Here is a 24,247-nt window from a genome sequence, read left to right on the forward strand (position 1 = left end):
TAAATGTAAAACACTTTTAATCTCTTTCTCTTGTCATTTCATTTTGAAGTTCAGCACAGTTTTACTACAATGTTCTTTGAGATATCGATGTAATTAAATTCTGGCAGCACATAAAGTTATTAAAGATTGTTGAAACTAATAAAACAGTCAGATTTTCTTGCTATTGTATCCTTTATTAAAACGAACAACAGTGCAATGTAAGCATGATGTTGGGCTCTTGCTCAGTTAGAAGGTTGTAGATTCAAGTACTACACCAGAGACTTGAGCAATAAAATTTAGGTTAACATTGCACCGAGTTCCTGAAGAGTGCTTCAATGTTAGAGATGATATCTTTAGGATGAGACATTGACCAGAGACACAATCTGAATTCTCAGGTATAAAATATCTCATCATCCTTTTCGAAGGGAGAGCATGGGAATCATCCCTGATGTTCTGGTGCATCAACAATTTAATGGGTTCATTGAGGAGTTCAGAAGGGCATGCCAGGAGCCACGCCAAGCATACTTAACAATGAGGTGTTGACTCGGTGATGTTGCAGCATGAATGCTAGGCAGCAAAAACATGGAATTAAAATTAGCAATCCCATTGCCAAAGATTACATCAAAGCTCAAGACCTGTCTCATCTAGTTATGCTTGGTGTTAGACATTTCAACACTAACAAAAGGAGGTAATTCCAAGAGCTATTTCTCAAGATCGGCAGCAACAAAGACAAGATTAAAGCATTCATATCCATATTCATCTAGAAGTTCTGAGATAGTGATCTATCTCATTATCCTTTTGCAATTCCCCCACTGTCACAGAAACCAGATTTTTGCCAATTTGATTCACTCCATGCAGTATTACGAAACTACTGACATCATTGGATATTGCAAAGGCTAGATAACATCCCAGCTGCAGTGGTGAAGATCTGAGCACAAAAATTACCATATCTTTAGCTGTTCTGTTCAAGTGCATATATATCCAGGAAGACCATAGCAGATCTTTTACTTTAACACTTGATTCTGTGACTATGATCCCTTAGTTCTAGAATTCTATGCCGGGAATGAACCTCCCTCCATCTACCCTGTTTTCTGAACTTGAAAATACAGGATTAGTGTATGATTCTCCTCATCCGGTAATCCCATCATCCCTGGATGATCCCTCCATGTAGGAGATCTTTGCTTCACTTCTATAATAAATTCATACTTTTTTTTAAAAAGAAAGCTGACTAAAACTCTGCAAAATGCTCACAGGTTCTGCCTCACCAATGCCTTATAATGTCGTAACCTCTTTACTGTTGTTCCTTTCGTCACCATGTGACGCATCGGGTGGCAACCTTGTCTGTTTCTTTAGCATCTTTGTTTTCTTACGGCGCCAAGTTACTAGCTTGACACTCGACCCAGCACAGATGGAAAGCATGCAAGGAGCCAACCAGATTTGAACCCTGTACGTTTTGCCTCAAAGTCTGGTGTGGATGCCATTACACCACCGGCTGGCAACCTCTTTACTCTGTACCAAAATTCACTTGCAACTCATTCCTTGTTGCACCTGTATGTTAGCTTTCAGTCCAGTTGTGTGCTTAATATCAACATTCCCTAATCTGGCATTTTTTTAAAAAATACACTTTGTGTTATGCATCAAAGTAGATGGCCTTACATTCTTGAGAGGTTTTCATGGTGAAGCCAAAGGTAATCAGCATTCTGATGTGCTGTATTATGCTGCTTGTGGTCTCTTTGAACTCTATATGGTCCCTTTAAATTAGCACTTGTGCCTGTGTGTAAAGCTACCATATTGTAATTTGTACTTGTACATTCAGTCATTGTGTCTGGCTATATACTGTAAAAATCAACCAACATAATTGCTTCTTAGCAGACTTTACTGTTAATTAAAAGTAACACTTAAAATGGTGCTAAACTGAAAAGCTGTGATGATTTTAAAATGTTGAGTTTTTTGGCAAGTTGCAATCGCTTGTCTGTTTGATTTCCTGCTCAGCTGTTTAAAATGCTAATGTGTTGTTGATTAAACAGATTACAGTAACCAGCTAGTATTGGATTCATCCTTGTGTATTCCACTTGACAACATTTGAAAGTGCAGCATCAGTGACTCATGCATAGATAACTTCTGTTTTAACTCCTCTAATGACAGTCAGAGATGTGGCCTCAGCTATTTATAATCTTGGATGAAGGGATTGAATGAGCTGTAGCTGCATTTGCTGATTATGCAAAATAGGTGAGTTAACAAATTGAGGATCGCCCAGAGTCTGGAAGGAGATGTTCGGTAGATGAAGCTGAAGAAGATGAAGTTGCCAGATGGAACAAAATATGAGAAAGTAAGAGGTTATCCACTTTGGAAAGAAATTGAAAAAAGCAAGTTATTATTTAAATGGAATAGGGTACCAAGTACATGAATCACAGAAAGTTAGTGTACAGGAACTGAAAATAACTAGGAAGGATATGGAAATGTTGAGAGGTATGATGTAACTTTACAAAGCAATCATGAGAACCAGCCAATGCATCTTTCTCTATACTTAAAGCAGGAAGAGCTTGCATTGATGGTGATGCAGACAATGTTCACTGATTAGTGGGATAGTTCAGGATTGAACCCAGATCTCTGGTGCATTGAAGTAGCACCTCTGTTAGCTGCACTGTGCATAATCAAATATATTCAAGAAATTAACAGTCATTTAAAGTCCAAGTCTTGCTGAAAGGTCTCGGCCCAAAACGCCAACTGTTTATTTGTTTCTTTAGATGCTGCTTGACCTGCAGAGTACCTCCAGCATTTTTGTGTGTAGTTAGTACTCTGGATTTCCAGATTTGCAGAATCTCTTGTGTTTATTACTTAAACTACAAGGGAGTGCATAAGTCTGGGGAGAAAGTGGAAAATTAGTTTTGAGGCCAAGGTTGGATCAGGATGAGAATCAGAATCATTGTCCAGGTGGTCTAAAGCCGTGTGAATAGCCATTGAGATTGCATCTGCTGTTGACTTGTTGTGGCGATAGGCAAATTGCAGTGGGTCCAGCTCCTTGCTGGGGCAGGAGTTCAGTCTAGTCATGACCAACCTCTCAAAGCATTTCATCCCTGTAGATGTCAGTGCTGCTGGGTGATGGTCATTAAGGCAGCTCACATTATTCTTCGTAGGCACTGGTATAATTGTCTTTTTGAAGAGAATGGGAACTTCCGCCCATAGCAGTCAGAAGTTGAAAATATCCTTGAATACTCCCGCCAGTTGGTTGGCACAAGTTTTCAGAGCCTTACCAGGTACTCCCTCGAGGCCTTCCACCTTGCAAGGGTTCACCCTTTTTTAAAGACAGTCGAACGTTGGCCACTGAGTTCTGACAGCAGATATCTCAAAGGATATGGATCAGCAATGAACTTATTAAATGAAGAAGTAGGCTTACTCCTCCTTTTCTTGTTCCTAAGTCATCAATTTCAAATTGTGGAAAAAGTGGATGAGAATGTCTTTTAGGCTACTAGTTTGTCTCTAGTGTAGGTGAAATGTATGTTGCTTGCACACAAAAAATCAGAACATCAGTTTGAGTCTCTGAAGAAAGTGTATGTTTTGACATTCTGAATACAAAAACATTAATTTTATTTGAATGCTTTTCTAGCTTTTTTTTTACGGTTTAGTGATCTGAAGCAGTTTTCAATAAAAATGTTTCAAGCTAATTTTTTGATGGTATGTTTTTCCTTACACTTCTTGCAACATATTACAATTAATGGGAAAGGAGACTTGATATGCAGTGTGAGGGAAAATGAAGATCTTGAATAGAGAGGTGGTAATTGACTTTCATAATTAATTGAATTTGAGTGTAGAAACATTTGAATGTATTTAATATTCATTGCTTGTTTTTCATTTTTTTAAATGAGTTTGCATGCAGGATATTAAGTTTGAAATTCATATCTAGGAAGACCTTAAAGTGAGTGATAATGTTCAGATGTATAGAGATAAATAGTACATTTATGTCCTCATTGATATAACAAAGGCATATTCAGAATAAAGTGTTTAAACCTACAGATAAAGCCACAAGGCTATTCTTAAGCAAATTTTATTATAGTTGGAAAAGGAACAACAATAAAGGTGAAATTGAAAGTACCAGCTCATGTTCTGCTGTTGGTGTTGAATAAAAATTATTCTGAACAATCCCCTGGAGGGGGAAAAAACCTGTGGCTCAATTTATGTTGTCACAGACGTTTATGCTTCAACTGCTTTGCAACACGTTCTAGTTTCAGCTGTGTAGTCAGTTAGTATTTTTGGCATGTACACCCATCTGTTATGAGGTTATCTGTGAACTTATTGGCTAGAGCGCCTACAGAATTTGAAGAGCAATCATAGCCAGTCAAAAGAAATGCATAATCTGATCATCTTCACCAACTATTGTCTCTGCTAACAATGTTCTGAATTCAAGGTGAAGCTTTCTCCATATTGTCAAGTCTTGTATCTCCGCTGTTGAACGATATAGAATGAAAAACTGCTACTACGGAATGAGTCATGTTGCTTAAACAGCCACAGGTGGTGCCTTTGAGCTATGACCCAAAGGGCAACACCTGAAGTTTTCCCATGTTGGTTCTGGCCATTCATAGATAGGATACAGGAGCAATCAAAGTAACTTGATGTTATCTCCAACACTGAACCATCTGCTCTGTTACAAATTACAATTTTAGTCCAGAAATGCTTCTGGAGACTGGCAATCACAATGAGCAATGTATTTTCTTGTGTAACATAATTATATGAATATGTATGGCAACAAGAAAACAACTAATTCAGCATAATTGAAAATGTACTGTCTTTAAGAGAAATTCTTATGTGAGCACCAGAAACCCAAAAACTGCCAAAGGGAGTCTGAAATATAAGCAGAAAATGCTCGAGTTACTCAGTAGCTTGGGCAGCAGGTATGGAGATTAATTATTCATCACCTGAGTTTGGAAAAGTTAGAAATTAAACGTGTTTTAGATTGAGGTGGAGAGAGAAATGGGAGAGTATATATCATAGGAGGAGACCGAGGCAGGTATATGTGTCAGCTGAAGAATGGTAGTGAAGCTGCTTTAGTCACAGAAGTTGGAAGATGCTCTGCTGTTTATTGTGTTTATTTTCTACCTGTGTAAGAAGGCAAGGACAAGAGAAATCGGAGTTGGATGCACAATGGACACTTAAAAGTGTTAGGCGGCAGCTAGAAGATCAGGATTATTCTTCATTGTTGAATGAAATGTTGTGGTTTTCCCATTGTGGAAGATTAAATGCACTAAATTGAAGCAACCTGAGTAAGGTAATGTTTCTCGTGCTTTGAGATTCCTAGATGTTGGGAAAGGAAATAAAAGGATATCTCTTACATGATGAGGTACCATAACAAGGTGAATGGTTGATGATGAACAGCAGAGTGGCAGAAAGTATAGACGTTTTGAAATGCTGAAATGAGAGGGGAGGGACAGTTGCCTCCTGGTGGCATTGCATTGTCAGTTGCAGGAAATAAAGACGAATGATGCATTGAATGTGGATGCTGGCATTCCTCAGGAATAAACATTGAATTCAAACAACCGGCTTTTCTTGTTTGAATCAGAGCTAGCTGCTTCTGATGACATAAGATCAACATATATCAGCTCTGCTTTTCTGTCTCGACAGATGTTGTTTGGGCTGTTTGGTACACCAACATTAACTTTTATTTCATTAAAGCAATTGTAGTGTTTTGTGTCTTGCACTTATAGAGATACAGAATATACAGTATAGTTCCAGCATTGCTTTGTTAGCACTGTGCCTCAGAGGTCAACCACAAGAGACCCACTTTCTCTACCTTGGCTGCTGTACTATTGCTGGTCAGTTAATCTCCTTATTATAAACATTGCCTTCATTCTCACCACCGTGCAACTTGAAAGATTATTGATATGAAATTGCAGCTCTGTTTATGTCCTCAGTTGCTGTCTGTTCTGGATATTTCCATAATCTTCTGTTTCTTTTTCTGTTTTTATGACAGCAGCAAACTCCATAAGAACATAAGACATAGGAGCAGAATTAGGCCATTTGGTCCATTGAGACTGCTAGGCCATTTGATTATTGCTATTGTATTTTCCCCGTCAACCCTGCCTTCTTCCTGCAACCTTTGACTAATGACTTATAGCTCCATAGTTTCTCTGGCAATGAATTCCACAAATTCAAAACCCTCTGGCTAAAGAAATTCTTCTACATTGCTATTCTAAAGAGACATCCTTCTATTCTGAGGCTGTGCCCTCTGGTCCAAGACTCTCCCATGATAAGGAAACATCCTCTCCACATCAACTCTATGTGGGTATTTCAATATTTAGTTGGGTTCAGTGAGATCTCCCTTAATCGCTAAATTCTAGTGAGTACAGGCCCAGAGCATCAAATATTCTTCATGTATAAACTTTGTCTTTCTCCAGGTTATTCTTGTAAACCTCCTCTGAACCCTTTTTAATGCCAAAACATCCTTTCTTACATAGGGTGCCCTAAACTGCTAACAATACTTCAAAGTCTGTCTGAACAGTGCATTATAAAGCCTCAGCATTACATCCTCCTTTTATATTTTACTCTTCTGGAAACATTGCATTTGCCTTCCTTACTACTGACTCATCCTGCAATTTAACCTTCAGGGAATTCTGCACTAGAGCTCCTAAGTCCCTTTGCATCTCCAATTTCTGAATTCGCTACCCATTTAGAAAATAGTGTGTGCTTTTATTCCTTCTTTAAAAATGAATGACCATACACTTGACTACATTTATAATGAAGCAAAAAGTCTGGAGCTCTCTAGAGGAGAAATGGATAGTGAAGTTAAATGGGTCTTTGCAAGATAAGAAAGTCGTTGTAAAATAGTCCATCAAGAGTTCTTTTTTTCTCAGCGGTAGACAACTTCTTAAGAAAACATTATACTCAGCTGAAGTGATCACACTACTACAAATAAAATGGTGGGGGTGGGGCATTGGAATTCTTTGTTTCAATATCACCTGCCAGTAAGAGGAAAGCAGTAGAATTCCTTGCTGAAATATAGGTCTTGAGAAGCCAGTAAAGATGAGGAAGATCCAAGACAAAGTAAGAGTCCTTAAGGAGGTTTTAGACAGTTCTGTAAAAATGCCACAGTGGCAAGAATAGTTTGTAGTTCGAGCCTCTTACATCAAGGTAATTGAAATCTAATCATACGTCTTGCTGATTGTAAGGTTCAAAGTTAAAATAAATTTATTATTAAACTGTGTATATATTGCCATATACAGTGGCATGTAAAAGTTTGGGCACCCTGGTCAAAATTTCTGTTACTGTGAATAGCTAAGCAAGTAAAAGATTACCTGATTTCCAAAAGGCATAAAGTTAAAGATGACTCATTTCTTTAATATTTTAAACAAGATTACTTTTTTTTAATGTACATCTTTTGCAGTTTCAAAATAACAAAAAAGGAAAAGGGCCCACAGCAAAAGTTTAGGCACCCTGCATGGTCAGTACTTAGTAACACCCCCTTTGGCAAGTATCACAGCTTGTAAACGCTTTCTGTAGCCAGCTAAGAGTCTTTCAATTCTTGTTTGGGGGATTTTCGCCCATTCCTCCTTGCAAAAGGCTTCTAGTTCAGTGAGATTCTTGTACCATCTTGCATGTACTGCTCTTTTGAGGTCTATCCACAGATTTTCAATGATGTTTGGGTCAGGGGACTGTGAGGGCTGATGGCATAGTGCTGGGCTTCAGGACGAGAGGTCCTGAGTTCAAATCCGGCCAGCTCCCTTGTATGCTTTCCATCCGTGCCTGGGTTGAGTGTGGATTCAACAACTCGACCTCGTAAAAAAAAACTCATGGAGAGGGATGGGCTCCGCCAGGTTTCAGATGCCCAAGACACACAGTACAATGAGCAATCACCAAAAAGATCGGTGCAAAAAGCTTGTCATGACGGTGCCCCGATGACTCCACTAGGAGTTCAAGGGACACACACACAGAGGCTGTGAGGGCCGTGGCAAAACCTTTAGCTTGCGCCTCTTGGGGTAGTCCATTGTGGATTTTGAGATGTGTTTAGGATCATTATCCTGTTGTAGAAGCTGTCCTCTTTTCATCTTCAGAATTTTTACAGTATGATGTTTGCTTTCAGAATTTCCTGGTATTCATTCTTCCCTCTTCCAGTGAAATGTTCCCTGTGCCACTGGCTGCAGCACAAGCCCAAAGCATGATCGATCCACCCCCGTGCTTAGCAGTTGGAGAGGTGTCCTTTTCGAGAAATTTTGCACCCTTTTTTCTCCAAACATACCTTTGCTCATTGCGGCCAAAAAGTTCCATTTTACCATTCATCAGTCCACAGGACTCGTTTCCAAAATGCATAAAGCTTGTTTAGATGTTCCTTTGCAAATGTCTGATGCTGAATTTTGTGGTGAGGACGCAGGAATGGTTTTCTTCTGATGACTTTTCCATGAAGGTCATATTTGTGCAGGTGTCTCTGCACAGTAGTGCACCACCACTCCGGAGTCTGCTAAATCTTCCTGAAGGTCTTTTGCAGTCAAATGGGGGTTTTGATTTGCCTTTCTAGCAATCCTACGAGCAGTTCTTTTGGAAAGTTTTCTTGGTCTTCCAGACCTCAGCTTGATCTCCACAGTTCCTGTTAACTGCCATTTCTTAATTACATTACAAACTGATGAACCGGCTACCTGAAAACACTTTGCTATCTTCTTATAGCCTTCTCCTGCTTTGTGGGCATCAGTTATTTTAATTTTCAGAGTGCTAGGCAGCTGCTTGGAGGGGCCCATGGCTGCTGATTGTTGGGACAAGGTTTGAGGAGTCAGGGTATTGATAAAACTTTGAAATCTGCATCACCTGGCCTTTCCTAACAATGACTGTGAACAGCCCAGAGCCCTAACTTGCTGATTAAGGTCTGAGATCTTGGTAAAAGTTATCTGAGAGCTCAAATCTCTTGGGGTGCCCAAACTTTTGCATGGTGCTTTCCTTTCCTTTTTATCACTCTAAAATTGTACAGAACAAAAGTAATACACTAATCTTGCTTAAAATGTTGACAAGAATGTTTCATCTTTAACTTTGATTTTTAGAGATCAGTTCATCTTCTATTCACTTAACTATTCCCAGTAACAGAAATTTTGACCAGGGGTGCCCAAACTTTTGCATGCCACTGTAGTACCCTGAGATTCATTTTCTTGCAGGCACTTGCATGAAAATACGGAAATACATTAGAATTTATTATAAAGGCTTATACCTAGAATGCAGACTTGTCTTTCCTTTTCCAAGGCACCTACTAATCTAAATTTGCAGTATTTTAAGCATTTGTTTCACGTAGTCACTAATTATTTTTTTCTCCATCCCTTCTTGCTTTGAGGAATCTAGGTGCGAGATAAGGCACAGAGGGGTTCTCGAATCCTGCTTGACATCGAGGCTGGTGCACCAGTTCTCCTGATTCCAGAAAGCTCCAGATCAAACCAGCTGATTGTGGCAAACCTTGGTAAACTAAAAGTGAAGAACCAATTCTTGTTTGCTAGGTCACCTGGGACATTCTCGCTACAAAACAAGGTAGAAAAAAAAAATTCATTTCCTTCTCACTAAGCTGGTACAAAAAAAGTTTTCCTTTTCTTGCTTATTTTTGTTAGCCAGTTTTCCTCATTTAATTTATTGCCTTTTATGTTTTGGACATATCCCTCAGCTCATTATGAAAAGGAGTCAAGTGTTTTGAAATGGAACACAATGCTTGAGGCTGTAGAGCAGTTTTTTGTCATAATCATTATAGGTTGAAATTGCCAAGCCACCTCTGAATCTTCAACATTTTGATGGTCCATGCACTGAATAGTAGTCTTAAATTGAACCTATACAGTGCCTATAAAAAGTATTCAAGACCCGTGAAGTTTTCATGTTTTATTGTTTTACAACATTGAATCAGAATGGATTAAATTTAGCTGTTTTTGACACTGATCAACAGAAAAAGACTTTTTCGTGTCAAAGTGATCGAAGTTCATTACAAATATAAAATACAAAATAATTGTGACGTGTTCACCATCTTCAAGTCAGTATTTAGTAGATGAACCTTTGGCAGCAATTACGGCCTTGAGTCTGTGTGCATAGGTCTCTATCAGCTTTGCACATCTAAACACTGCATTTTTCCCCCATTTCTTCTTTACAAAACCGCTCAAGCTCTGTCAGATTGTATGGAGATCATGAGTTAACAGCTTTTTCATGTCCAGCCACAATTTTTCAATTGAATTGAGGTCTGGACTCTGACTTAGCCACTCCAGGACATTAACTGTTGTTTTTAAGCCTTTCGTATGTAGTTTTGGCTTTATGCTTGGGGTCTTTGTCTTGCTGGAAAAGGAATCTCCCAAATTACAGTTCCCTTGCAGACTGCATCAGGTTTTCCTCCGGGATTTCCTCTGTATTTTGCTGCATTTCCCTACCTTTACAAGCCTTTCAGGGCCTGCTACAGTGAAGCATCCCCAAAGCATGATGTAGCCACCACCATGCTTCAGGGTAGGAATGGTGCAATTTTGATGATGTGCAGTGTTTGGCTAACACATTTACTCTGATGGTCTTTTTCAATAGTGGTTTTCTCTTTGCTACTCTCCCATAAAGCTGTGACTGGTGAAGCACCCAGGCAACAATTGTATATGAAGTCTCTCCCATCTCAGCCACTGAGCTTGTAACTCCTGCATAGTTGTCATAGGTCTCTGGGTGGCCTCCCTCACTAGTCCCCTTCTTGCACAGTCACTCAGTTTTTGAGGATGGCCTGCTCTGGGCAGATTTCCAGCTGTGGCATATTCTTTCCATCTCTTGATGTCTGAGTTAATTTTCATTGACTTGGAAATTGTCTTGTATCCATCTCCTGACTGGTGCTTTTTAATAACCTTTTTGCAGTTGCTTAGAGTGTTCTTTTGTCTTCATGTTGTAGTTTTTGCCAGGATACTGACTCATCAGCAGTTGGACCTCCAGATACAGGTGTATTTTTACTAGTCAATTGGAACACCTTGACTGCACCCAGGTCTCCAAAAAAGATTTCCATTTAACTGATTATGTGACTTCCAAAACCAATTGGCTGCACCAGTGATGATTTGGTGTGTCTTATTAAAGGAGGGTGAATACTGATGCAATCAATTATTCTGTGTTTTATATTTGTAATTAATTTAGTTCACTTTGTAGAGATCTGTTTTCACTTTGACATGAGCCTTTTTCTGTTGATCAGTTACAAAAATGACGAAGTGAATCCTCGGTGATTAAATGTTGTGAAAGAATCAAACTTGAAAAACCTCCAAGGGGCTGAATACTTTTTAGAGGCACTGTAGGTATGAAAATGAAGATTACATTAAATACAACATCTGAAATTAGTGTTGCAGATATATATTCTGAGAACTTTCAAGGCTGAGGAAAAGGAGCACAGAACAGTGGTTTGAGAAAGTATAAACAACAAAGCAACTGGTAGTGCAGTGAGGAAAGGAAGATCATCAGCTGATATTGGGAGGCTGAAAAGATTAGCTGAGCCATGTCTGAAGAATTGGTTGAGGTAAGGTGGAGTCATGACGAAGATGAGATTTGTGTATGAGAAACTTCAAAGTTACTGAATTTATAATTTGGAATCGTTTTCCTTCCCGTTTCACTTAGAAAGGCTAGTGGAGCATAGCTATTGAGCTGTATAGACTTAATTGGGAACTCAAAATGTTTTGTAAGTATAATGGTATGGATTCAAAAGTTGGGAATGATTTTTGATTTAATGTTAAGTTTGGGCACTGTTAGATGATTAAATCCACATATGGGTTTGTTTGAAATGTTGATTTCTAAAAGTTTGGAATTGTGTTTGGAACTCCAGTTTTTCCTGGAATGCTGCCATTGGCTTTGTTGATCAGAACAGGAATCAGAGATTTACTCCACCTCTGAAAACTATGGACAGTTCACTTTGGGTGAATTCAGAAGCTGGTGATACCGTGCATGGAAAACAGCCCACTGCTATTGGTGATCTCTGCTTGTAAATGAATAACAGTTGTATAAATGAGATAACTTGTTGATTTGTGCCTTTGATGCATTTAGCGATAGCAAAAAATGAACTAGGTGTAAAGCTCTTTTCCAGCCCTTTACCTTTCACACCCACCTATCACCTAGTTTATCCTCCTTCCTCTCTGCCCTCCTTTTTATTCTGGAATCTTCCCCTTTCCTTTCCGGTCCTGATGAAGGATCTCAGCCTGAAACGTTGACTATTTATTCACTTTCATAAATGCTGCCTGACCTGCTGAGTTCCTCCAGCATTTTGTGTGAGTTGCGAGGTGGAAAGAATACTTTAGCTTATATTCTTGTGTTTTACTATACTAAATGCAAGATAATTATTTGGGTTATTTCTCAAACAATTGAGGCAGTGTTGGCAAAATAATTAGGTTCCTGTTTGAAGTGGGTGATAGCTACACTGTGAGGATAATGAGTGTCTGGTGCATTTCCATGGATTAAGATTTTGTCAGCATAACAGATGAGCTGTGTGAAACTAATCTCAATTTTAGCTGTCTTGTAAGAATAATAAGTGGTCCAAAAGCTGACTTGAGACTGACAATGATTTGTGATTCTGCATCGAATCTAGGCTGTGTTGTCAGGCTAATTACAAGTTTGTTGGCATTTAAGCTATGCTGTCGGGTAATGACTGATGGGCTATGAATAACCCAGAATGGAGGCCATGTTTTCATGATAATAACTTATATCCTGTACATGACCCAGGATTGAGGTTGTCTGGATAATTACTATTTCGTCTTTGACAGAAGTTCAAAAGACTGGATTATCCAGCATTAACGTTCCCACTTGTGGTATAAAATGTATTCTTTAAATTTCACTTGTATGTGAAATTGATTATATTAACATATCATGCTAGGCCATTAATTTTGAATGTAATGCAGTGCAAAATAAGTCATTTATTAATACCAGATTCAGAGGAATAGTTCTGCTCTGAGAATAAATACAAAATTTTGCCGCAATCCTGTGAAGAAAGATAGCATGCTATTTATTTATTTTATCTCACATTCACTGTAGAATTAAAGTAGTTGAATTATTTTAAATGCATTTCTCTTTTAGAATGTGTGATTTTATGTTGATTTAAGTTTTTTTACTTTCCCTTTTCTTTTTCTGAGAATTTGATTTTGCACGTCAATTCATACAAGGACCCATCATTATTTGAGGTACACAGACAAGATCACCTATTTGAATGCTTTTGCAGAGGTGATATGTAGTGTAATGTTTGCTCTTATGTGTTCATGTACTTTTCACTGTGTCTCCTAAGTATCTCAACCAAGGGAAAATTATTATAGTTTGATTATTCTCATATGCACACTCTAAAAAATATCCAGCTTTTTAATAGTAATGCTAACTAAAATGGTTGGGAATTGACTTTTTTTGTTAGCAACTACAGCTAGGTGCAAATACACAAATTTTAATTTTTCCTGCCTTAACAATGCATCTTGATTCAGGATTTGGATTAATCAAAGTCTCAATGCTAAGAGAAAGGTGACCGAAGTGTAGAAAAGACAGCGTATCCTTGAGAGTATTTTTGAGAACGAGTGTGCCCCCAGTTGTTGTTGTGGACTAGATGTACTGTAGGTATGCATCTTTGATTTGTATATGAACACATGAGTTCTGCAGCTGGGTGTATGAGAGTTTGATTTGACCCTGCTTCCTGCATGTGACGTATTTAAGAGATATTCTACTCCAGTTTGGACTGTGCTCATCTTGCAGACACCTGCATGAAAATTGGATTGTATTCTTTATAGTTTTTAACGTTAAACTGAATGACCCTTGGGAACCACTGTAGTGTAAAACCCCTTTCAGCTTCTTTAAACTAGGGCGATTCATTACAATGAGTTTTCACATATTAAGCAACAATGGCTTTATTTATAAGAAATGACATCACAGCTCATAGTAAGTCATACATATAGTAAGCAATACATTTTAACCTGGTATTAGATGAAAATGAAAACAGTCCTGAGTGTACCTGACTTTGTTGTAATTATCATGTTGTATTAATACCACTGGCTGAAATGTATGTACAAGCTGCTGGTTGCACTGTTTTGTTCAGTTTAACTCTACTTCAGCATACCTTCTGCTAAAACTCTCATCCCTGTCTTTGCTACTTCTAGATTATGAAAGTTCTAGTTCACATCCAACTTTCTGCCCTCTGTAAACTTGAAGTCATTGAAAATTCTGCTCACTACCGACCACTTCACATCAAATTCTGTTCACCCATAATTTGAGGTACATCTGCCTTCTTCCAACTCTGATCTTGTGTACTCTCAGTTTTAATTGTTGAATCATTGGTGGCCTGGACTACAGCTGCCAAAGCGTTTGAATTTTGTCTGGATCTCTTCACCTCCCTCTCTGCTTTCTCTATCTAGATGCTTGTTTATACCTACTTCTTTGAGCTGTATTGCAATATTAAAAATGTTATATAAAGACAAATTTCAGGGTGATGAACAAATATAAATGGAATTAATTACATTATAATAAAAATTTCCCTAAATATTCTATTATCCAGTAGACATTAACTTCCGTGGAAAATAAAGTTCAGATAAAAGCCCTGCGGTACAGAAAAGTTAGCCAAGCCATACCAGCATAAGCAAGCATACAACACTGACACACATTAGCAAATAGTATTATACTGTACTTTGTTAGACATACAGTTGAACAGATAAATCTCTATTGTAACATGAATCTCATATGTACTTTGTGAAGCTACATAATTACTTCTGTCCAGTTGATTCTGAAACTGGCTACATTTCATTTTTACATATATAATGAATTACCTGCCCAAATAAAACCATTTTCATTTTGCTCAGTGGAAAGTTTCCCAAAATGAGGCACATAGAATTCATATTCTTTGAATAAATTGCTTCAGGACAAAAACAACAGATTGCAAATTTATTGGCTATCATTCATTACAGCACAGAGGAATGTTGCCTTGTTCAACCTGCCTGAAAAAAATGATTGAAAGTATTGGATTGCAGTGAAAATGCCAGTTTTTTCCTATAGGCATGCACCATTTTGCTGTGCAGCAGTGGATGGGTGTTCAAAGTACTGCTGTTATAAGTATGCTTGATGAAAATTTTATCTTTGTACTTTTTTTTCCACTGTTTATTTTTAAATTTGTACATGAATAACTATCTTAGAATACCTCTTCTGGTAGCAGAAATGCATCAGAAGAGACTTTTCTAAATGGTATGAAAGGCCTGTTTATTTAATCCTTTCCATGTAATAAATTTAGCAACTCACTTGAAATAGTGGGAAGGTAGAGAATTGGGAAGCTTTTAGAAACCAATGGAAGGCAACTAAAAATCCATTAAGAGAGAAAAGATGAAATATGAGGGTAAACTAGCCAACAATATAAAAGAAGGTAAGATTTTTTCAGATACATGAAGAGTAAAAGAGAGATGAATGGATATCGGACTGCTGGAAAATGACATTGGAATGGTATTAATGGGGGACAAACGTAAGTATTTTGCATCAGTCTTCATTGTCAAAAACACGAGCCATGACAGAAATTCAAGTGTCTGGGGGCAGAAGTGAGTGTCATTGCTATTACTAAGGAGAAGGTGCTTAGAAAGCTGAAAAGTCTGAAGGTAGGTGGGTCAGATGGACTACACCCCAGGGCTCTAAAGGAGGTAGCTGGAGAGATTGTGGAGGCATTAGTAATGATCTTTCAAGAATTACTAGATTCTGGAATGGTTCCAGAGGACTGGAAAATCACAAAAGCCACTCCACCCTTTAAGAAGGGAGGGAGGAAGAATAAAGGAAATTATAGACCAGTTAGCCTGGCTTTTGCGGTTAGAAAGATGTTAGAGTTTATTATTAAGTATTTCAGAAGGTCTTTAACAAGGTACTGCACTTGAGACTGCTTAACAAAATAAGATCCCAAGGTATTACAGGAAAGATTGTAGCATGGATAAAAGATCAGCTGATTGTCAGGAAGCAAAGAGTTGGAATAAACAGGGCCTTTTCTGGTTGGCTGCTGGTGACTCATGATTTGTTGCAGCAGTCAGTGTTGGGACCACTTTTCCTATCATATGTCAATGATTTGGATAATGGAATTGATGTATTTGGGGCCAAATTTGTGAAGGAAATGAAGATAGATGGAGGGCCAGGTAATGAAGAGGAAGCAGGTTATCTTCAGAAGAACTTGGGACAGATTGGGAGAATGGCAAAGAAGCGGCAGAAGTGAAAGGAAGTTCAGGGTTGTGCACTTTGGCAGAAGGAGTAAAAGTATGGACTGTTTTCTAGATAGGAAGAAAATTAAAAAATCGGAAGTGCAAAGGATGACTTGCAGGTTGATTTGGTGGTAGGGAGGCAAATGCTACATTAGACCTTCATTTCAAGAGGACTGAAGTACAGAAGCAAGTATGTAATGCTGAGGCTTTTTAAGGCATTGGTCAGACTGCACTTGGAGGGTTGTGAGCAGTTTTGGGCCCCTTATCTAAGAAAAGGAATGTTGGCATTGGAGAGGGTCAGGTGAAGGTTCATGAGAATGATCTCCAGAATGAAAGTATTAACTAATAAACAGTGTTTGCTGGCTATGGGCTTGTACTCTCTGGAGTTTAGAAGAATAGGGAGGGTCTCATTGAAACCAATTGAATGGTGAAAGGCCTGGATAGAGTGGATGTGTAGAGGATGTTTCCTATAGTGGGTAAGTCCAGGACTAGAAGACACAGCCTAAAAGGGACATCCATTTGGAACAGAGGTGTGGAAATTTTTGTTTAGTTTGAGGGTGGTGAACCTGTAGAATCCATTGCCACAGACGGCTGACAGGTGAAGTCATTGATGCCCTGATCAATCAAGAACCCGTCAACCTCCACCTTAATTATACTCAAACGTTGGGGGGAGAAGACAGGAGAATGGGGTGCAAGGGATAATACATCAGCCATGATGGAATGGTGGAGCAGACTCAATGGGCAAAATGGAATTTTCTTTACCGTTCTTTAAGGTGGTCTAATAAGTGCTTTGAAGCCACCAATTCAAGGAAGCAACTTAAGACTTGGACTATAAATTTGCTAGTTTAGTTTATCTTGCCATTGTTCTTTCATTTTCTGTTCATTGTATGTTGAAATTATGGCAAATAACCCAGCTCTCTGCTGTCAGAACAAAATGCCATAATATATTTGACTGGTTTGAGATAGGATTATGGCTTTCCTGCAGCTGAATGAGCTCATTGACATATCATCAATTCACTAACAATTAGAAGCAATGTGATGGTTTAAAAATAAATTCACATTAATCTGCTGAAGAATTTCACTGGCAACAGAAGTGCATTAATATCTGTAATCACCACAATCACACGAAACCCAGAAATTCTCAAATGTGAAAAAAGGCAAAATACATTGTTTTGCCATATCAAAATGAGTGGTCTGAAACTAAGGGACGGTCTCGTTTTCAGAAATTAACTAGCGAAGCACCATGCTGTCATAAACACAGTAATTTGAGAATGTTATTTGTGCTCTAATCATCAATTTATAACAGGAAGGATTGGCGTGCAGCATGACGTTTTTTTAAATCCTTGAACAAAGGTTCATACAAGGGGTTTGTGTAATGAGTGCTGTGTTCACCTTACAGCCATGAACAAATAGTGTTCTGGTATCTGTAAGCCTCATAGAATTAGCAGGATAATGGACTATGACAAGCAAAATGGTCAATAGTAATCCAGGTCAATAACCTGGATTCCTCTGAATTTCATTTTTTAGTTTTAACAATTTATCATTTTCTAATTCTATTCTGATGTTTCACTAGTCTTAACTCTATACTCTTAACACAAATTCCTTCAAATGTATGCAAGCACAATTAAGGCAAAATTACCAGTAACATTCATTCAGTAAATAAAACTGCTAAAATGTGCTTCTGCAGTCATTCACTGCCAACCTCAGAAAGCATTGTCGCTACAGCAAAACTATGCTCATTTTATCTACCCGAAAATGCAGCTATCACAGCCAAGAGAAACTTCTGAATGTGTTAAAAGAGCTCTTTTGGAATATCCATGTGGTAATTTCATTTAAATAAGTTAACCTAATGTATAAAAATGTATAAGATATCTCTAGATAAAGACTAATACAGTATATAGGTGTGAAACATTATCAAGTATCTTCATGCTGTAACTTGGGTTAGGTTGCTACATCCTTCTGCTGCCACTTTTGCAATCAGCACAAAAGTGAAAATAGAACTCTGCTTGGAAAGAACTATAAATTGAAATGTTGGGCACACTTGGGTCAATCTTCCAATATGTTCTGTTTTAAGGTTTCCAGCATGGATGGCACGGTAGTGTAGCAGTTAGCACAACGTTTTACAGTACCAACAACCCTGGTTCAATTCCCGCTACTGCCTGTAAGGAGTTTGTACATTCCCCCCGTGACTGCGAGGGTTTCAGTGTCTTCCCACCGTCCAAAGATGTACAGGTTGGTAGGTCAATTGGTTATAGTAAATTGTTCCAGGATTAGGCTAGGATTAAATTGTGGGATTGCTGAGTGACATGGCTCAAAGGGCCAGAAGGGCCTGTTCTGTGCTGTGACAATAGAATGGCATTTGCAGTATTTTGCAACAAAAACAGAAATGCTGAAGGAACTTGGCATGCCGTCAAGCAGCATCTGTGGAATGTGGAACCTGTCAGCAATCCTTCCTCAGAACCAGGAGAAGAGTGGAGGGCTTTCAGATCACAAAGCAGGAATTCAGAAAGGTGAGAGTTAAGGGAAAGGGAAGTGGGAGGAGTGAGGTGTAAGTCAGAGCAGGTGATAAAGGTGAGTACTGACTATTAGCAAGGCATCTAAAAGAAACCAGGTAAGAAAGTGAGGTTATCATGATAACAGGAAATGATGACAGAGCATATTTCATGAAGTTGAAGAATTTATTGTACATTCCAGAAGGTTAGAGTGCTTTTTGTTCTAGGTCTACTTGGAATGTGATAACCGATGTATAAAACTGCAAGCATAAAACAAGATGCTGAAGAAATTCAGTAGGTCAGGCATTATCTGTGGAGGGAAATGAACAGTCAACCTTTCATGTCAAGACCCTTCTTGCGCTTTCTGCTCTTCAACCACATAGTCACCCAGACTCGCTTTCACAGCCATATATCCTTCCTTGCTTTTCCACATTTCCCTGACCCGCTGAGTTCTTCTGGCATCTTGTTTTTTTAACTCCAGATTCCAGTATCTGCAGTTTCTTTTATCTCCATGTAAAATAGTAAGTATGCATTGTCTACATTAGGAGTGATCTGCATTTGTACTCTATATGTTATATGAATCTTTTTGCTTAATAAACAGCTGAAGTTTAAAATATGTAATCCAATGATCTTTTTTCCATTTTGTATTTCCAGCTTTGAAAGGCTGGAAACTGAATATTCATCCAAATAACCTTTCTGGTGTATTATAACCAGGCACATGAAAGTACACCACTTAATATTTTTTGTGATCACTTAAAGTCTTTTATCATCCTGGGAGCCCTGATCTGTCTGGCCCTAGGAATTATTTGATTGAGTTTTTAAGTATTTCTTGTAGTTTCAGATATATCGTTAGCTCCTCTCAGGAGAGTTTTGATCTTGCTTAGGAAGCAATTGAATTCTATTAATTGCTTAAGGAAAATGCAAGGATGTAGTAGATACCAGTAACGTGATTGATAATGGGAGAGAATCCAAATTTGGAATGATGTTAGACTGCTAAGTCAGCAATTAATTTGCATTGTGTTTTTGGATAGTTTACATATTTTAAACATCTGTGAAACTTAAGTGTTGAGATTTCATTTTTATCTTTGTTGTTGCTTCCTCAAAATTTTGGCTCTTTTATACCAGGATTCTGAGAATTCCAACCCGTCTGAAGAAATATACCATGAGAAGACAACCGTTCCTTGTAGACCTGACAAATTTAGCTCTGGTGCCAGCTCCTACAGTAAAGCTCACCTTAACAAACCACATAATGTATCTGAAGCTGGCGCAAAATGGAAAACGCAGGAAGGACAACGTGAACAGCCACAAATTGTGGAGCTAAAGGAATCCAAGGGTAATGAAATAAGCTCTTAAAAATTATAATAGGTGATTTAATTTTCGAAAGCTGACTGAGGATAACATAAGATATGCAAAAGGCCTAGATGATAGACTTTAGTATGTAAGGAAATAAATTTTTGAGGTATTTCCTCCTGTTACTTGGTGAACAAACTTAAAATAATTTGTCAGTATTTTGAGATTTCATTGGAAATCTTTACCTTTTATAGAAGAACATATCTGCCTGTTGGACTGCATTGTAGTTGACCTACAAGACATGGATATCTTCACTGCTGAGAGACACCCTAGGGACCGTGCTGGAAGGCCTGAGAACTGTGGATCAGACCTTCTTTTTCCATCTTACATCGTCAGACATGTTGATGGGAATCTGCTGAAAGAACGATGCTGTCTAAAACTGCAAGTTGAACGGAACCTGGATAAGTAGGTTTTTCTTTTTTCCCCACTTAATAGGATCATCATAATATGGAGGATCTCATAGGTGTGTGTGCGTGCATGTGCATATATGTGTATGTATGTGTAATTGTGTATGTGTGTATATATATATATATATAAAAACTCTTCTGGCTTTTCCTTCTTCCTCTCCCTCCACCTTTTCATTTTGGTATCTTCACCCTTCCTTTCCAGTCCTGATAAAGAGTCTTGGTCTGAAGTGTATACTGCTTATTCATTTCCATAGATGCTACCTGACCTGCTGAGTTTCTCCAGCATTTTGTGTGTGTTGCTTTGGATCTCCAGCATCGGCAGAATTTCTTGTGTTTACCAAAAGTTAAGTGGGTTTGGATGAATGATATCTGACTTTAGGGTCATAGAGCTCTGATCTCAACATCATCGAGACTATCTGGGATACCTGGAGAGACAGAAGCAAGTGAGATAGCCAAGGTCGACAAAAAACATTGGCAAGTTCTCCAAGGTGCTTGGAACAAGCTACCACCTGATTTTCTTATAAAACTGCATGACAGTGTACTCAGGAGAATTGATGCAGTTTTAAAGGCAAAGGATGATCACACTAAATAATGATTTAATTTAGATTTTTAATGTTTACTGTTCTTTACAGTATTTTTTAATATTTAGAAACTTTTCATTTGATTATTTTTGAGAATGTCTTTGCTTTACAGATTTTTTTTACATTTGCCTGACTTTTGCACAGTACTGTACCTATCCAGATTTCTCTTAAATTTTGAAATTGACCTTGCATCCACAACTCAGCTCATTCCACATTCTCATTAGTCTCAAAATGAAGAAGTTCCCCCTCATGTTCCCAGTAAACATTTCATCTTCCACCCTTAACCCAGGGCCTCTAGTTATAGTGTCACCTAACTCAGTGGAAAAAACCTGCTAATCCTAATCTATTCAGCCTCTTCTTATAACACAGGTCTTCAAGTCCCAGCAACATCCTTGTAAATTTTCTCTGTACTCTTTCAATCTTATTTACATCTTCCAAGACTGCACCCAGTACTCCAGATTACATCCTATCAACGTCTTATATAATTTGAACATAACATCCCAACTCTTGAAGTCAAAACAGCAATTTATGAAGGCTAATGTGCCAAAAACTTTATTTACGTCTTTCAAGGAATTATGGATCTGTATACCCAAATCCCTCTGTTCTACTGCATTGTGTAAGATATAGCTTAGTTGGTCCTCCCAAAGTACAACACCTCACACTTGTCTTCATTATATTTCATCTGCCATTTTTCAGCCCGTTTTTCTAACTGGTCCAGATATAGCTGGAAGCTTTGATACTCTTCCTCGCTGTTTACTATACATCCAGTCCCAGTGTCATCCGCAAATTTGCTGATACAGTTTACCACATTATTATCTAGATCGTTGATGTAGAGGACAACCAACAACAGACCCAGCAGTGATCCCTGCAGCACTCTACTTGTCATAGGCTTCCAGTCACAAAGGGGCAACCATCAACAACCACTCTCTGCCTTATTTCGTGAAGCCAGTGTTTAATCTAATTTATGACCTTATCTTGAATGCCAAGCAACTGAACCTTCTTGACCAACCTTCCATGTAGGTTCTTATCAAAGGCCTTGCTAAAGTCCATGTAAACAATATCCATTGCTTTGCCTTCATCAACTTTCCTGGTAGCTCTCCTCAAAAAACTGTATGAGATTGGTTAGTCATGATTCATCACTGACAAAGTCATGTTGATTATCCCTAATCAGTCTGTCTATCCAAATAATTAGATATCTGGTCTCTTAGAGTACCTTATAATAACTTTCCCATTATTGGTGTCAGACTCACCAGCCTATAATTTCATGAGAGACTTTCTAAAACAACGGAACAACATGAGCCATCCTCTGGCACCTCACCATGGTTGAGGATGTTTTAAATATGTATGCTAGGACTCCTGTAATTTCTGCACTAACCTCCCACAAGGTCTAAGGGAGCACATTGTCAGGCCCTGGGAATTTATCCCCCCTAATTTGTCTCAAGAAAGCAAACATCTCGCTACTGTATTGCCCTACTTCTATAGACTGTATCTATCTCCCAAGTAAATACAGTTGCAAAAAATCCATTTAAGATCTCCCCCCATCTCTTTTGACTCTATACATAGTTACCACTCTGATCTTCCAGAGGACCAATTTTGTCCATTGCTATCCTTTTGCTCTTAATATATTTGTAGAAATCTTTAGGAATCTCCTTCACCATGTCTGCTAGAGCAACCTCATGTCTTTTAGCCCTCCTGATTTCCTTCTTTTGGGTTCTCTTGCATTTTTTATACTCCTCAAGTGCTCTATTTGTTCCTACCTGCCTATACCTGCTATTCGCCTTCTTTTTCTTAACCAGGGCCTCAGTATCTCTCCAAATCTAAGATTCCCTAAACCTGTTACCCTTGCCTGTTATTCTGACAGGAACATACAAATTCTGTATCTTCAAAATTTCTCTTGAAGGCCTGCCACTTACCAGAACGTGTCCCAATCCACATTTGCCATATCCTTTCTGGTACCAACAAAAATGGCCTTTCTCCAATTTGAAATCTCAACCCAATGACCGGACCTATCCTTTTCCATAATATACCTTGAAACTAATGATATTATGATCATTAGATGCTAAGTATTCCCCCACACAAACTTCTATCACCTGCCCTGTCTAATTCCCTAAAAGGAGCTCTAGTATTGCACTCTCTCTAGTTGGGTCTTAGTTGGTACTGATTAAGGAAACTTTCCTTAACACATTTGACAGACTATCCCATCCAGCTTTTTACCGTAGGGGAGTCTCAGACAAAATATAGTAAGTTAAAATCACCTACTATCACAACCTTGTGTTTCTTGCAACATTCTGTGATCTCTCTACAAACTTGCTCCTCTAAATCCCATAGTCTGTTGGGTGGTCTATAATATAATCCTATTAACATAGTTAGACCTTTCTGCAAACCCCATTTCCAGACAAGTTAGGATATTTTCCAAAATGCAATGAAAACAAAAATCTGTGATATGTTAATTCACTTTATTTAACTGACAAAAGTACAAAGAAAAGATTTTCAATAGTTTTACTGACCAACTTAATTGTATTTTGTAAATATACACAAATTTAGAATTTGATGGCTGCAACACGCTCAACAAAAGTTGGGACAGAGGCATGTTTACCATTGTGTTACATCACCTTTCCTTTTAATAACACTCTTTAATCATTTTGGAACTGAGGATACTAATTGTAGTAGATTTGCAATTGGAAATTTTGTCCATTCTTGCTTGATATAAGACTTCAGCTGCTCAACAGTCCGTGGTCTCCGTTGTCTGATTCTCCTCTTCATGATGCGCCATACATTTTCAATAGGAGATAGATCTGGACTGGCAGCAGGCCAGTCAAGCACACGCACTCTGTGTCTACAAAGCCACACTGTTGTAGCCCGTGCAGAATGTGGTCTGGCATTGTCCTGCTGAAATAAGCATGGACGTCCTGGGAAGAGACATCACCTTGATGGCAACATATGTCTAAAATCCTAATATTCGCCTCAGAGTCAATGGTACCTTCACATACATGCAACTCACCCATGCTGTGGGCACTGATGCAACCCCGTACCATCACAGATGCTGGCTTTTGCACCTTTCGCTGATAACAATCAGGATGGTCATTTTCATCTTTGGCACGGAGAACTCGACACCCGTTTTTTCCGAAAACTAGCTGAAATGTGGACTCGTCTGACCACAGCACACGGTTCCACAGTCTTTTGTTTCATCTGAGATGAGCTCAGGCCCAGAGAACTCGCCAGCGTTTCTGCATAGAGTTGATGTATGGCTTCCTCCTTGTGTAATACAGTTTCAAGTTGCATTTCTGGATGCACTGACGGACTGTGTT

General features: G+C 38.5%; 1 protein-coding gene across 1 annotated transcript in view; it reads left to right on the top strand.

Annotated features, from left to right (window-relative positions):
- Positions 1 to 24,247, top strand: part of vps13d (vacuolar protein sorting 13 homolog D) — a 288,095-nt gene that overhangs the window by 78,478 nt on the left and 185,370 nt on the right. Inside the window, exons 24-26 of the mRNA XM_059951858.1 lie at positions 9,289 to 9,471; positions 19,727 to 19,934; positions 20,146 to 20,356. Coding sequence (XP_059807841.1) covers positions 9,289 to 9,471; positions 19,727 to 19,934; positions 20,146 to 20,356 — 602 coding nt within the window. The remainder of the gene's footprint in view (positions 1 to 9,288; positions 9,472 to 19,726; positions 19,935 to 20,145; positions 20,357 to 24,247) is intronic.

Source organism: Hypanus sabinus, chromosome 27 (genome assembly GCF_030144855.1).
Source record: "Hypanus sabinus isolate sHypSab1 chromosome 27, sHypSab1.hap1, whole genome shotgun sequence".
NCBI lineage: Eukaryota > Metazoa > Chordata > Chondrichthyes > Myliobatiformes > Dasyatidae > Hypanus > Hypanus sabinus.